General features: G+C 34.9%; 1 protein-coding gene across 1 annotated transcript in view; it reads right to left on the reverse strand.

The window, feature by feature from the left end:
• Window positions 1-15,875, reverse strand: part of CSMD1 (CUB and Sushi multiple domains 1) — a 1,311,413-nt gene that overhangs the window by 162,942 nt on the left and 1,132,596 nt on the right. The window contains exons 39-41 of the mRNA XM_075145187.1: window positions 10,700-10,769; window positions 8,365-8,481; window positions 3,913-4,122 (exon numbers count right to left, since the gene is read on the reverse strand). Of these exons, the coding sequence (XP_075001288.1) occupies window positions 3,913-4,122; window positions 8,365-8,481; window positions 10,700-10,769 (397 nt within the window). The remainder of the gene's footprint in view (window positions 1-3,912; window positions 4,123-8,364; window positions 8,482-10,699; window positions 10,770-15,875) is intronic.

A 15,875-nucleotide genomic window follows, 5' to 3' on the forward strand; every position in this document is an offset into this window, starting at 1 on the left:
AGTGAACCAAAAAATATCAGTTGCTTTTGTCTGGTGTCCTCTTCATCATATTCCCATTTACTTCCGACCAGTCAAAATAATTCTACTGAACACAGTGGGGAAGGGAAGAATAGAAGAATAGACGAATTATGGGCATAATTCATCCACCTTTTCAAAATATAGGATAAACTTCATGCACTAATATAATGGATTTCTGAATTATGAAAGCTACCATCTTAATGGCAACCCCAGACTGGACATAGATTTTAAAAGATTCTTTCAGCAGTTTACCATGGATGAATAAAGGAATGGCACCTGTAACAGTCAAAAAGATAAAAAGTGAAGTTGTGGTTTGAATGAAATAATTGACACAACTGGTAGCTTCAATAAGCCCAAGATTTCATCTGATTTTTAGACCATGAGTTATGGCAATCAGCTTAACTTCTGAACATACATGTAATCTTCTTAGCTACACTTGAATACCTCTTAGAATACACGTGAATTATTCCCTGGGCTCAATTTCCTAATGCTGAGGATACTAAATTGCTCTAATGGGAAACAAAAAATATTGGCTAAATGAATAGAATAAACAAAAAAAGATAGACATAGTATAGCAATACATTTTCCTGAAGTTGTAGTTCTATGAACTGTAGCACAGATTACAGAGTCTTTCTGTCTGCAGTGACAAGCAGATATTGCTTAAATATATGGAATAAATTAAAGGTAAATAAATTTGCCTGAGACAGGCTAAGTATAGAAAACCATAACATCATAGAATCATAGAATCATAGAATAGTTTGGATTGGAAGGGACCTTTAAAGGTCATCTAGTCCAACCCCCCTGCCATGGGCAAGGACATCTTCAACTAGATCAGGTTGCTCAGAGCCCCGTCCAACCTGACCATGAATGTTTCCAGGGATGGGGCATTTACCACCTCTCTGGGCAACCTGTGCCAGTGTTTCACCACCCTCATTGTAAAAAATTTCTTCCTTGTATCTAGTCTAAATCTACCTTCTTTTAGTTTAAAACCATTCCCCCTTGTCCTGTCACAAGAGGCCCTGCTAAATGTTTGTCCCCGTCTTCCTTATAAGCCCCCTTTAAGTACTGAAAGGCCACAATAAGGTCTCCCCAGAGACTTTTCTTCTCCAGGCTGAACAACCCCAACTCTCTCAGCCTTTCTTTACAGGAGAGGTGTTCCATCCCCCTGATCATTTTTGTGGCCCTCCTCTGAACCCGATCCAACAGGTTCACGTCTTTCTTGTGCTGAGGGTTCCAGAGCTGGACGCAGGACTCCAGGTGGGGTTTCACCAGAGCAGAGTAGAGGGGCAGAATCACCTCCGTCCACCTGCTTCTTTTTATGCAGCCCAGGATACAGTTGGCTTTCTGGGCTGTGAGCGCACATTGTCAATATAGATAGATGGAGGTAGAGATCTCTATCCTCAGTTTTATTAAAACATTGTGACTGGATCTGAAGAACCTCTTGTTACTTTAAAGGAAAAATTTAATTGATAATCACAGGTAATTTGCATCACATCTGATGTCACAGTAATCTTATAGTACCAATTGTGTCACTGGGTTTAGGTACTGGGCTCCAAGTGAAAACAGACCCAAGCACTGACCAATGATTGGAAGAGTTTGAAGTAGATCTATGTCAACTGCATTATGTCATGAACCAATCAAAACTTTTTTTTTTTCCCAAGTCTATGCCATCTTTTACTTTGATCTGGACTATCATTTCTTTAAACACCAACAAACATCACTGTCCTTGTCAAAACCATAAAATACCACATACAATAAATATATTTTGATCCAGATACACAAGAAGAGATAAAGATATAAAAAGCTAAGTATTATGATGATTAAAAAGCAAACTGAACCTTGTCTCCCTGCTGAACCTGTCATAGATCATTAAAATATGAATGTATGCTTTCCTTTAGAGGGAATGCAAAACCTTACTAAGCAAGCTGGAACACTTCCTCTAGAAGAATATATTATACAGTCTACAAACAACTTAAGATTTAACTATTAATTTCATGACAGAAAATACTGTTAGTCAGCAGTTAATCACATGTAGTTGAGCCTATAAAGACTCAATACCATTACAGAAGGGCTTGTTATAGTAAGGAAAAACACACTAAGGAGAACCAGAACAGAGAGCACTGGAGAATATATAGAAAACATATCACATGGCTTTGTATTTTATTTGGCATTTCTGTAATTTGCCACTTTTCTGTCTTTCCAGAAAATTCTAAAAGAGTCATCTGTCCAATCACATTTACCCTTGACTGCTCAGAATAAAAATCACACTAGGTGGGTGTGATGTTGTGAGACTGTTCCTTACTTGAAAGACTGTGACAGAACAAAATTCCACAAGCAATAGAGAGATGTGACCTCTTCGTGGGCATGCTTTACAAGCATTAGCCTAATTCAGGTGCTCAGAATCATCTGCCGGAAGATTTTTCCTCTTTATTCATTGACTCCATAGGTATGATCTAACTATAACTGTGGACATGTGTGTATATAAATAAATACTGTACTGGACCTGGCTATAATAGAGTTAGTTTTCTTCATAGCAGCTCATATGGTGCTGTGTTTTAGATTTGTGACCAAAACAATCCTGATAACACACTAATGTTCTGGCTTTTGCTGAACAGTGCTTGCACAGCATCAAGGCCAACTCTGTTTCTCACTCTGCCCTGCCAGTGAATAGATTGGGAGTGCGCAACAGGTTGGGAGGGGACACAATCAGGCAGATGACCTGAACTAACGAAAGAGATATTCCATACCATGTAAAATCATGCTTAGCAATAAAAGGGAAAACGGGGGGTTTAGGATCGTTAGCCACCTTTTGCTTGGGAACTGCCTGGGCATCAGTCTGCCTGTGGAAGGTGGTGCGTGATTGCCTTTGCATCACTTGTTTCATTTCATTTTCTTTCTCTCTTCTTCCTCTTCTCCTTCGCTTATTAAGCAATGTTTTTTATCTTGGCCCCCAAGTTTTCTTGCTTTTACTATTCCTTTCCTCTTTCCCCCATCTCACTGGGGGTGGGAGGGAAGTGAGTGAGCAGCCGCGTAGTACTTAACTGCCCACTGGGATTTACCCATAACACATATATGTTTATACAGACATATAGGCTTATCTACAGATATACGAAAATCTAACCAAGTTATCAAAATTAAGAGCCTAGATTAAGGTGGCAAGTATCTCCCTCACTGCAGTTAGATGAGAATTCAACCAGCCATTCAGTTTTGTTAAACAGTTCAGATCCTGCAATGGGACTCAACAGTTTTCAGTAAGACTATTTTAATATTTTAGAAATACGCATGAATTAATGATGTTTTATTGTCACTAATGGGGAAAAAAACAAACAATGAAGATGAAGAAAAAAGCCAACAGTAGAAGACCACAAAAAGTTCACACGTTCAAATACTGAATATATGTATTTGAAAATACAGATACAGAATGTGTGTTATCGTGTCTTTTCATTTCCTGTTAATTTTCACATAAGTCTAGACTGCAAAAATATAACATAAGAATTATAAAAATTTTCACCTGAATATTTAAAATAACTCAGACTGTATTTTGAAATCCTCATTCATTACATTAAATATAACAAGATTATATACATTGGAAAATAGGACAGTGAATATTAGCAGCATTGTCCAGTAACAGTACACCTTAATGGGATGGAAAGGGGTATCAGCTATGTGACCTTTGGCAAAAGACATCACCTTGGCTTCAGGTTTTTACATCAGTAAAATAAAGATGCCAATTCAACACAACTTCAGTTGTAAAAAAGTTCAACTTATGGATTAAACAATCCACAGATTTAAAAATGCTATATAGTATATACCTAACACACTTTTAAGAAAATAAATTAAATTTTTTTTTTTTCCTTTTTAACCATAAAGTTCATTGTGCTAGTTCCTACTTACCTTGGTATGTCAATTTAAATCCTTGCCTGTTTTCCGAGTGATCACTGTAAAAATGGACAAGTGTTTCATGAGTAGTACTTAGCAAGGATGAGGGGAGTTCCATTCCACTAAACTGTCCGATCATAGAGCTGGTGTGGTAAGGGCCATTCTGAATTTCAAGGAAATCATGATTTGCTTCAGTAGAGAAATTCAGAAACTGAATGTGTGCACCTGCAGCATTGAGAAAGAAAGAAAAATTAAAACCAAAGTTTTTATAACTCATGTTGCTTAATGCTACAGCATGCAAATACAAAAAAAGATGTATAATAATTGTTATAGGCACAATATTTATATTTCAGTCACCATTCAAAGTGGGATGCTTAAATTAAGGAAATAGCCGCTATGTATTGCAAGAGTTGGAGCTTCTAATTTTTTGGTTCCCAATAAATATCATAACCACACATGAAGGGACCAATGAAACAAAGTCACAAAGTCAACAACCAGATATTTATCAGGTTCCTAAACCAGCCAACAGAAACACTCACGGGGCACGTCACAAATCCTGCTGTGTCACGGCATGGTCAGGACTCTGCCAAAAGAGCATTACTGTAGCTGGGCCAGGCCTCTCATAGAGGCTTAGGATCAGCTCAGCACCCAGGAAGGTTACTAACAGAGTGACCTTTCAGAGGCAGAAGTTTACGTACCTAGTTCCAACTATCTACCCTACTTTGTTTTTCCTGGCCCAAGTCACCTATATATGCCTCCTCTTCCCTCCAGCTTGGGCCACTGTGTCTTTAGAGCCATTCTACTCTGTATGCAGCACTATAAGATGCACTGAACTCCAGACTGGTGGCAGGTACTTACTCAGGATCGTTTACCACAAACCCTCTCTGGAAGTCAGGTGGTTGAACCAGGCCTTTCTCACAAAATGAAAGGAAGAGAGATGACTCCCAAAACGCTGAACAGTTGGAAGTGTAAGCATAATCTCATGGGAAGTGCTGTTTTTAAGTTCTGGCACTATTCCATGTGGACTAAGGATTTGGAATTCAGGCTTCTCAAATTATGTGTATATAATATCAAAAGAGGGATGGGGGATGAACCCCTGGTTTGAAAACCAAGTTGTACCAAGTAACTTGCAACCACACTGCTTGGGCCTAACCTTGCTCTGGTAGACTATGAAGAACTAGCTGGAACGGAATAAAGCAGAATTACTGAATGAGTCAACAAAGCAATGTGAAATATTCAATGCCTTAACTCTCTGCCTGACATTCTTAAATAGCAGAAGAGACATTCTTCATTCCAGGAGAGCACCTTACAGATTAATCACCAGGGTAAGTCATTCACTCAGTCTTGCTCTATAGCTCCTTTCTTTGCCTCTGTGGTTTGATATCTAATCATTTGTACAAAATGGAATTTTTTTTTGCTACAGAAGAAACTAAATAAACTGCCAAATAAACTGATTGTCATAGAGAACTCATAAAAATATGGGTTATTTAGCTCTAGTACCTTCTCTGACCTATGCAGAGTGGGAGATATGAAAACAAGTATTTCAGCTGCTGAATAAGAAAACTTATTCTGGTGCTATCCATAGAGACATACATACAGAACACATCAAAGTCTCAACATCAGCCATTTCTTGTATGGTGTCTGATACGGTTAATCTGACCTGAGCAAAGTCACTAATTTTACAATGCTCTTGGGATTTAAGATGAGGTAGGACACCAAGCAGCTCGGAAACATCTTGACTTCAGTATTAGCATTTAGTGATTCGCACCAGAGACTGGATGTCAGCAGCATGGAATTCTAAGGAATTGAGCAGCCACTTAATATTATGCTTAAGTTGCTAAAGTGACAAGCAGATAATTCAATCTGACATATGTATATAGATGCAAAATCAGTGTTTAGATATTTAAATAAAAGTAGCCTGCTGTTCTGAAATAGTCTCTGATGAGCCACAGAGTAACTTTAAAATTGAATCATTCTTATTTAATTACTAAGAAGGAACTTATATGACTATTTGCAAATATTCAGTATAGAAAAGCTTTGTATTTTAAAAGTAAAAAGTAGATTTACCAGTAACCTTTAAAAATTTAAACTGCACAACATAGCCACATTTTAAACACAAACATAAACATTTTTTTTTCTAAAGGTTTTTCAAAGATATTAATTTCAATTAGAGGTCATACTGTATGTGTCACTCAAGCCTTAACTCTAAGTTTATACAAGTTACAATTGTCAATTTGATATGTCAAAGAAAAAGTTTTCTACACTAAATCATTTCTTACATAGAATTATACAGAATAAAACTGATAGCTACAGAAGATAAATCATTATCCAGTCAGACTATAATCATACTACTTCCTGCTCCAAACTCAACAGGATTTCCTTTCTTACTTGAATAGACTCTAAATAATGAGAATTCCAAGCTGAGCTAATCTTTTTTACACATGTTAATCAATTAACAGCTATCTGAAATCATTGCAAAATCACAGCAATTCACTTGAAAAGATGTGCTTTCCATCTGTTTAAAATGTTTGGATTTTAGTAGGGTCGTCTTTTACACTATCAGTATATTTTCATGTAATGAAGAGAGCACTATACTTTGGGACACATTTAGTTCCCACAATTTTATTGTTGGACTTTGTTTAAGCACACCTGTGTGCTTGCACTAAGTCAATAATATCATGGGCTTCATTTAGTTACAAAGTTTGAATAAATGGATGGGAATAAAGGAATACTTACTGAGAGAAGAAGTCACTGTGAGGTTAATTATTTCAGTGGAATTTGAATCAATCCTTACATGTTCATGAGTGTCCTCTGGATCAGTTTTTGTGCACAGTGCTAAACTCTAACTCAATCAGTACCACATTAAAACCCTTCCAAAAAAAAATCCTGGAGCATTATTCAATTTTGGAAATGTTTTCTGTGTTTCAGTGATTTCATGTATTTATTTTGATACAATAAAATGAATGTAGACAAACAGCTCTAAGGTAGACAAGTTTGTATTTGTAACTAAAATAGTATCCAAGATTTTGCAGTGGAAGTTCTCTGTGAAACATCACATTAATCACAATGTTTAAATGTGGTATAAAGACATTACCTGTGGGTTATCTAACAGAGGCTTTGGGAAAAAGATCCCTGTAGCAACTTTATGGTAAAAAATGTCCTCTTCAAGTATTTTTGAAAGCAATGACAGATCAATGGTATGAACACCTTGTACCTGTTAAATCCCTTGCCAAACAAAATCATAATCTTTCCTATTTATAGGATTACCACTACCGGAGACTTTCTGAGAGGGATAATAATAGGATACAAGATACCCTTGCATAATTAATCCATGAAACATTGTCTACATGGAAAAGCTTAAATAAAAAGAGCAACTCTGAGAAATATGAAGGAATTTTTTTTAAAAGGCAGTATTGTAGTAGCCTAATTAAGATGACATCGCTTCAAAACAGTTGCTTATCATTTGTATTTTCCACAAATATAGCTTTAGAATGCCAGAATTGGCCAAAGATGTCCTGTCCATGGTCATTCTAAGGCTGTAAGAATATCTAAGGCTACTAAGGCTATCCATAACTATGATGAATCAGTTTTACCAGGTACGCAGTGATAAAGAGCATTATTCTAAATAGTAACACTGTATTTCTACAAATTAACCTAGTATTATACACTCTATGTAAGTAGTACATCTTACTACAAAAATCCCTTTTATGAATGTAATGGAAAGCACAGAAAATAAATTCATTTCCAGAGATGGGTAGAATGAACTTAATAATAAGCTTTTAAAATTAATTTTCTTATTTGAGCACTAGCACTGAATTCACAGTATGGGGCATAATATTTCACAGCAAGAAAACTTATTCCTCTTTCACTTCTGAAAATGATAGAAGATTGTGTTTTATATATGCACTTACAGATCCTTTATTATCCATGACTACCTTCTCTATTTAATTTTTTTTTTTTGTGAAGATATTTTCTATATGACAATAGATTTAATGCAAACCTAGCAAGTTTCTAAGTTGTTACCTGGTATTTGGAATATAGTTTTAGAATGTTTTTAACCAAATCCATAGTGCTAGAAATGAGGTTTTATCTATTTTCATAGAACATAAGAAATACTGTTAAAAAGTCACTTGGGGGACAATGAAAGGACATTAAACAGAAGACCACTAATTAATTTAGAAGTTACATTATCTATTTCATATGATATATCTTCATCCAGCAGATTTCATTTGCTCTGAAATCAGTTTCCAAGACAAGCTGAGTTTTACAAATAAAAAGTTGCTTTGACAAAGATATATTTTTAAACTGCGAACCATTTTCAAATCAAAGGATAGTGCATAATTATGTAAGGGGTTCACAATACATTCACTGGATAAAATCTATTTCATACTGGAAATCAGAATATTCTTATATATATTTAAATCTGATTATTACAAATAATTGCTCTTCAAATGTAAGTTTACTTACCATATCCAATAGGCAATAAAATTTTCCATGTACAATCTAAGTTACTAGGGTAATTTCCAGGAAAACCTGGGCTCAGGATCACACCACCCATGTTTGTCAGTGTTCCACCACATTTAGCTATTAAAAATAAAAATAAAGTCACTGTATCTTTTAATAATATTATTTCTTAATATTTGGCATATGATTAATTCAAAAACGGATTTTCCATTTTTACCCCCATGAGCACCAAGCAGTGAAATTTATCACAGTCAAAACATTCCTCATGAAGGAGAAGAAAAAAGAAAAAGGAATTTGAGTTAGAGCAAAATGCTTACTTAATGCAATATGTTCAATGTGATTTTACTGCAAATGTATAGTTGCATATATAGACTGGGTAACCCATTGTATCAGCTTGTATCAATTACGGTTAAAAACGTCTGGTACTATGTTGAGACAGGCTTCTTAATCAGAGAAACAAATTTGGAATTAAATTGAATTATGACACTGATCCATGATGCACCTGCAGATCTGCTAGTTAATATAGTTAAAACTACACTTGAGTTTAAATACAAACAAACAAAAAAACCCCACCACAGTTCTTTCTTTAATTCAGAAAGAGGATAGACTAGCTGCATACCAGAATTATTCTTTGCTTACTATCTGTATGCTATTCTTCACCAAACTCATGTGTTTGGAGATTGAAAATCCATTTGCATCATTTAGGATGACATAAAGCTAAACTATAAGTATATGAAGCAATTTGTAAAGAAGTGGCTGAGTTTATACATTCGCTAGGACAATAATATGAAGGAAGAGTAACTTCAAGAAATCAAATTAAAATCTTGTCATTTTTATTTATTATTTGAGGAATCACTACTTTAAAGCCTATGATTCATCATGCCAGGTGTTACAGTGATGTATGATCTGGTAACAGAATTGCGATACTGTGTGTTGTGATAATTGTACTGAAAAAATGAAAATAATCTACTGGTTAGATGACACAAGAAATTGAATCAAAATAGGGAAAACTCCACTAAGAAGCTGAGAAATCAGTCTCAAACTTCTCAAACATATCTACCTCCCTGCAATGTTAAATACATTATTTAGTGAAAAGAACAGACTTTGGCTTGGATTTCTAGAAAAATCAACATTTTAAGGGTTGGAGGCAGGGGAGGGGCGGTCATGCTTTAAGGGTTTGTTTGTTTTCTTGGGGGTATTTTAGCTTCCAGGAGAGCAAAATTTGATGAACTAAAGGAAAAAAAAAAATCAATGAGCACAATGCTTGCAAATAGGAACTATATTTAATATATAAGCTGAAACAAAAAAAAAAAAACAAAATACACCTTCTTGAATAAATTTTCCATTTCTAAAACTGATTTGAAGGAACTGCACTGCCTTCATATTAATCAGAAGTGACTGCTTCTGTATAAGTTGACAATACAAGATAATATATAGGCCCAACTTGACAAGCAATCTTTAAAACCATTTCATGTTAATATTGCTTGATATCATTCCAAACTTTTAAATTCCTCTTAGATATGAAACTAAAAGGAACAGCTTTTGCTGAATGAATATTAAAGTTAAAAGCATTCACTGAAGAATGTATTTCAAAGCTGAAGTGACAGAACATTATGATGGAGCTGTGCTTCTCTTTCCTCCATTCCTGCTTTTTCTTGAAATAAGTGTGCCGAAAGACACCAGAATCTTGACTTTTTTAAACTTTGTTTAATCAAGAAACAATACAATAGAACAAGATTATTATCTACACAGAGAAAATGCACATCTGTTGGGTAAAGTCTCAGTGTGCTTAAAAGGGAAATTCTTTTTAGTTTTGCTTAACTCAGCATCGTTTAACAGCTTTCTCAGATGAAAAGAGCCAGTCTTTTCTGGATCCCTAAAACTCTTTTTCATTCTACCACCCCAAAGGCTTGGCTTCAGAGCTGCTTTCCACTGCAGACAGACTGCCTGCTGCTTTGAGAAGTCTCCTCAGTTCCCTACATGACCTGCTTTGTTCTTGAAAAGGTTCTCCAAGCTGAGCATGCTGCAAAAAGAATGTTAACTTCCTCTCCCTTCTGAAGAAGACTCAGCCTGATTCAAAACAGAATATTCAGGACAACCTAAATGACAGTAAACATCTGGGTTTCCTCCTTTGCCCACTCTCACAATATTTTTTTAAATAGCATATACACTATATACAAAGAAAAAAATTATTGTAATTTTTCTGTATTTCATAGATACAAATGGAAACTCAAAAAGTTTTGAATGAACAGAATTAAGTGAAGGAACAATAGGCATGACAAAGCTAGGAGTTCATCTGATGTTCAGAACACACTGAAAACAAGTTAAGTATCCATACCAATGCAGAGAGGAGATGGATAGTTCCAGCGTCGAACTGTTCCTGGCATACAAGAAATATGAGAACGGCCCTGTTTGGAAAGGGCAAAATATTAGATTACAGATATTTATTATGGGACTTTCCAGGAAGGCAGAGCTACAGAGGATCTCCTGGATCATCTTATCTGCGTCTTTTCTTACATCAATGAACTGTATTATAATTACTTTTATGAATTTGTTAAACTATTTTCAAATACTTCAGGTTTTATGTTCTTATTTTTCTACTGCATAAATGTTCTAAAACACTCTTCCTTTGATAACTTGAAAACGTCTTCACATTTTTGACTAAATATAAGACTGGTTACAAGAAGCAGCTGACTACGTGCATTCATATGGTCAAATTGGTTCACTCCCTATTTCAATTCCAGGGTTTTCATCCACAGTGTAAGCATACTAGTTCATTTTCAGGCTGCAATCTGGAGTGAATCAACCATTGCTCTGAGTGAGTAGTACAGACCCAGAGAGGAACTTGTTCCACATCTGCTTGCTACAGATGGTATGGATGTGGACCATGCCAAGCCAGTCATCCACTATTACCAGCAGGCCTTGAACTTTCACATGGCCTTACAACATGACCAACATGCATACATGCAATATCTTGGCAGAAAGCTATAAAAGTACAAGTGCCTCTTCAGCTGTCATGTTTACTCTGCTTATTTTTAAGAAACATCACAAGCAGAATCATGTGGTGGCTGGAAGTGACCTGCAAAGCCTATTCCTACATACTTCAAGGTGGCTGCCCAGGACCAACTGCAAAATGTTCCCAGCTTTGCGTGCACTGGTAACAGTTCAAGCTGAAAACTTAACAGTAGCGTAAACAAAAGCCTTTTTTTGTCAACTCAGTCCTCTGAGGAACTCAGGTTATGCATTCTGCTGTTGGAATGTGAAAGGTGAATAAACTGGCAGGAGTGAAAGGGTCTGATATAAAGATTGAGATATGGGACTGAGAGTAAGGTTTAGTTCCTGTTTTAATCATTTGGATATACAAACTTGGGCAAGTCACTTAACATCTCTTGTTTATTTTTATTAAGTGTATTAAGAGTCTAATATTTAGAAAGGTAACACATTTTATCAATATAATATGAAGATTTACTTAAATATTATTTGTCCATAGCAATCAAATTCTCATGAAAATAAGAAAAATATAGAATAAGTAAACTACACTAAAGGAAAATCCTTTTGATGAAATTACTTCTGCATATTTGGTATGTTTACAAAAAAGAAACTACACACACTACCTTGAATAAAGTTTATATAGAATTTTATAGAATTGTATGGAATATAACTACTTTAATTAATCATTTAGTTAAGTATATTTAGACAAACAGCTTCTAAAAAACGAACTGACGCATTTCCAAAAAATGGCTTGGAAGGAAAAAAAATTGGTTTTCATTAAAATTATGAAAAATTAAATTAGTTTTTTTCTTATAAAAATACTACAAATTGATAAAAATTCAATAAAATACTTTTTTTTTTTAAAAGCAACCTTTTTATTTTAAAGGAAAAATGTGCATGCACTTATTGTGTCATCTTATTTACTTGCAAAATGGATGAGGTTTTGAATAAATTACTTAATGCAATATTCCCTGTTTTCTTTTATTCTCTCTTCCTAGTCTTTTATGATTGCATGTCTCTGATGTGAGTCAGGGGGAAGCCATAATTTAACTACCACAGTCAGGAAAAAAAGTAAAATGGCCTATAAAAGATCTTTTGAAAAATAAAATTAAATTATTCCTCTGACTTCAAGCCTCTTCCCAACAAGAGCACACTCTGATTTCAGTCTTTTAAAGTCCCCTCCTGGGGGGAGACACTTAATCCTACAGCTAGCAATTACTTTTCTTATGCATCTCCAGGTAGTATTTTGAGCTCTGTGACTTTTCTGGTAAGTCTCAATTATAAACTAATCCACACCTGATTGTTATTGCTAGCTGTGAATATGTTCTCTAAAGACTGAGGGTAAATTCACAGCTAGAGCGAAAAAAAAAAAAGGGATCTGCAAAGTTATGCTGATCTATACTTGCTGAATAGCAAACATACTGTGCCTCGTAGAACTTATTTTCATTATTGCTTCTTTTTAATTTAGAGCCATTTTTACTTGTCCTGTCTGAGCAACATACTATACATACATGCATATGCACTTTCTTCTGCACAGCAGAGTCCATACTGAGAAATCCTCATTAATATTTTTAAAAGATTCAAATTCTTTCCTATTGAATTTGGATATTGAAGGTCTTTTGTTTTACACTTTAGACAAGATCATGAAACTAGTTTTTATATAAGTCAGATTCCACAATTAGGATTAAATTTATATATGTATGGAAATAGAGGTAAGAAGTACAGTTAAGGAACAATACGCTATGAAATTTTATGAAAGTATTTCATTATAGAATCCCTGTGAGTATAAAAACAAAAGTGCAGTTAGTCATATTCAAAGACCACAGAAAAGACCTGCATACAGACAAAAGATGTTGTGTGATATACACAGTGTATTAAATTTTAGCATTAACACAGATCTGTTTCTTATGTGCAGATCTCTTCCTCACAAATACATGATTGTTTTATACTAGTACTGTATTTATGAACTCACATTTCTGATTTTTTTTCTAAGTAAAAATAGATCCAAAACATCAGTTCAGGGCTAACAATGTGTTTCTTCAAAAGGTTTCCTGTACTTATTCCAACTACTTCTGAAGTATTCACATTCTATTGTTAGCACTCCACTTCAATATTTCAGCAATACTATCTTAAATAAGGACAGAAAATTCAATGATGCTGTATCTTGAGGGTTTATCTATTTCTAATCCATGTCATAAAAATGGAATCATCCCCTTTTTTCATATGCAAAATTCAGACATTTCATAGCTGAAAAGGTAGGGAGAGAAAAGCGTGCAATACGATGGGCAATACAAGTAGGAGTCACCCCACCAAACCTAAGAAGTTTAAAGTTAGATACCCATGTTAACCTTTTGATATCCTAATCAGTGAAGAAAGACAATACTTTCAGATTAAGGTACCTGTCCTAACACAAAATATTAGTATGAATCAGCCATTGGAGGTGTGTGGCTGTTTATCTCTAGTGTCAAAATGAGAGCCTAAACAGCGGATTCAGATTAGATAGCTGGCTTTTAGACGGAATAAATTGGACTAGATGCTATTCCATCTCCAGAGGAAACAGTTAGCATAGGGTAAATTTTTCACTTTTTTCTGTCAGATCACTGCCATAGGCTTACCCAACAATCAGATGTTCACATATAATATATTTCAGTCTTAACAGCTCAGAAGCAGTGGCCTGGATCACATCAATGAGGTGCTTATCACCTATTGGCAATTATATGAACAGCATTTATATGACAACCCTACCAGTATCACCATCAGACCCTGATCCTTTCACCATAGGGTGGAAGTGAATAAAAATACATAAAGAATTCCACACAACTTTTCTACAAATATTCAAAATATGAATCTTTCTCAAAGAAGGAAAAAAGAGATTACTTTTGATTTAATCCAACAACTCAAAAAATACAATTATATTTATTGTTGTGTGACAAAGTTTATTATAGGCTGACTTCTAGATAGATTCTGTATTGAAATAGAATGTCCTGAGTCTAGGGATTAATAATAATAAATTTAACTCAATGTTTACAAAAAAAGACTACAAGAACATATTACCTGCATCTGTACTAGCGGAAGTGCTTGGGCTTGTTTTCCAGCCTTGAGGTCAAATACACATTCTTTTGTATATCTACCCCCTTAACTTTTTTCTTCCAAATTCACCTCCAAAAAAAAGTGTCATGATGCAAACTGCCTATCAGGAATAGTCTCTGGTTTGTGATGATTACTGAACTGTGATACTTCACCTAGGCCAAAACCATGCCAGCCCCCCATTCTAACAAATTAATAGCACTGAAGATCAAATTTCGGTTCCCATACCTTTGCCTTGGCTATAGCAATATAGATGTATCTGTAGAGCATTTCATCATATACTTAGTTTAATGCTACTTTGAAACAGAAAAAGGTTAATGGTTCATTTAAATGGAAGTCAGAATCTATTTGGGAGTCAAGTTTTAATGACAGTCCGTCCTTTTGAAAGGACCATATAATAAAAATATGATATCAAATCTTGTATGTCTCTCATTTTCTTACTGACATTACTACTACCTACAAAGGATACTATAAGGGAAAGATGAAATAGGGAAAATAAAGTTAATAAAGTACAAAAGTTAAAGGTTTTAAACCAGTAGGTATTTTCAAAATAATACTAAATTTTCCTTTGCTGGAAAGAGAAAAACTTAAATAGTTTATATATGAACAATCAGCTAGTTTGTAAGCAACCCTTGAACCATTAAACAAGCAGCGAGTGCTCAGGACAGGTAGAGTAGGCTTTATTGTGCACAAGTGGTGAATCTTTTCTAATTAGTAGCATACATGTATGACAGAATCTTTTTTGCTATGGATATGGGATGCTTCTGATACAGGTTGTTTCAAGTCATGCTATAAATGTAAAGAGCATGGATTAGGTTAAAGACTTAACCTTATATCTGTAATACATGACTGAAAAGGTAAGCATATTGTTGATTACCTAGAGAGACTTTTCAAGTGCAGGTGTTCCCACAGCTAGCTTAAAGCTAAGATGTTCAGCCTGAATTCTGTCTGAATTTTAGGAGAATGGTAAGGAGGAATATTGAGACCAAAGAATAAGCCTATATATGCTGAGGGAGCAGTGAACTGGCAAACATCAGACAGGGATCCATAACTTTATCCTTCGCTGGAGCAGAAGTTGTGATGCTTTGCTTTCTCTGATACAGTGGTATGCTTTTACATTGTCTTGAGTGGGACTTATTATCACCCAAAAGATTCTGAATTCAGGTGTTTTCAATGTATCGCACCAGTGGTGGAATATATGTAAATGAATTAGAGGAACTAATGAGGGAAGAAAAAAGCTTTCAGTCTTAGAGTTACATAGTGCTGTGACATTTACAAACAGCAGCTCAATAATATGTCTACTATGGGAAACTAAACCACTGTGTGAACAGTGAACACCCCCAATCTGTGAACTAGTTTGCAATATTTCTTTCCTTGAAAGATTTTTAAGATGAGATTTAGCATGAATAAAATTTGCTTTAGAAACTAAATTCTAC

Source organism: Calonectris borealis, chromosome 3 (assembly GCF_964195595.1).
Source record: "Calonectris borealis chromosome 3, bCalBor7.hap1.2, whole genome shotgun sequence".
NCBI classification, from domain to species: Eukaryota; Metazoa; Chordata; class Aves; order Procellariiformes; family Procellariidae; genus Calonectris; species Calonectris borealis.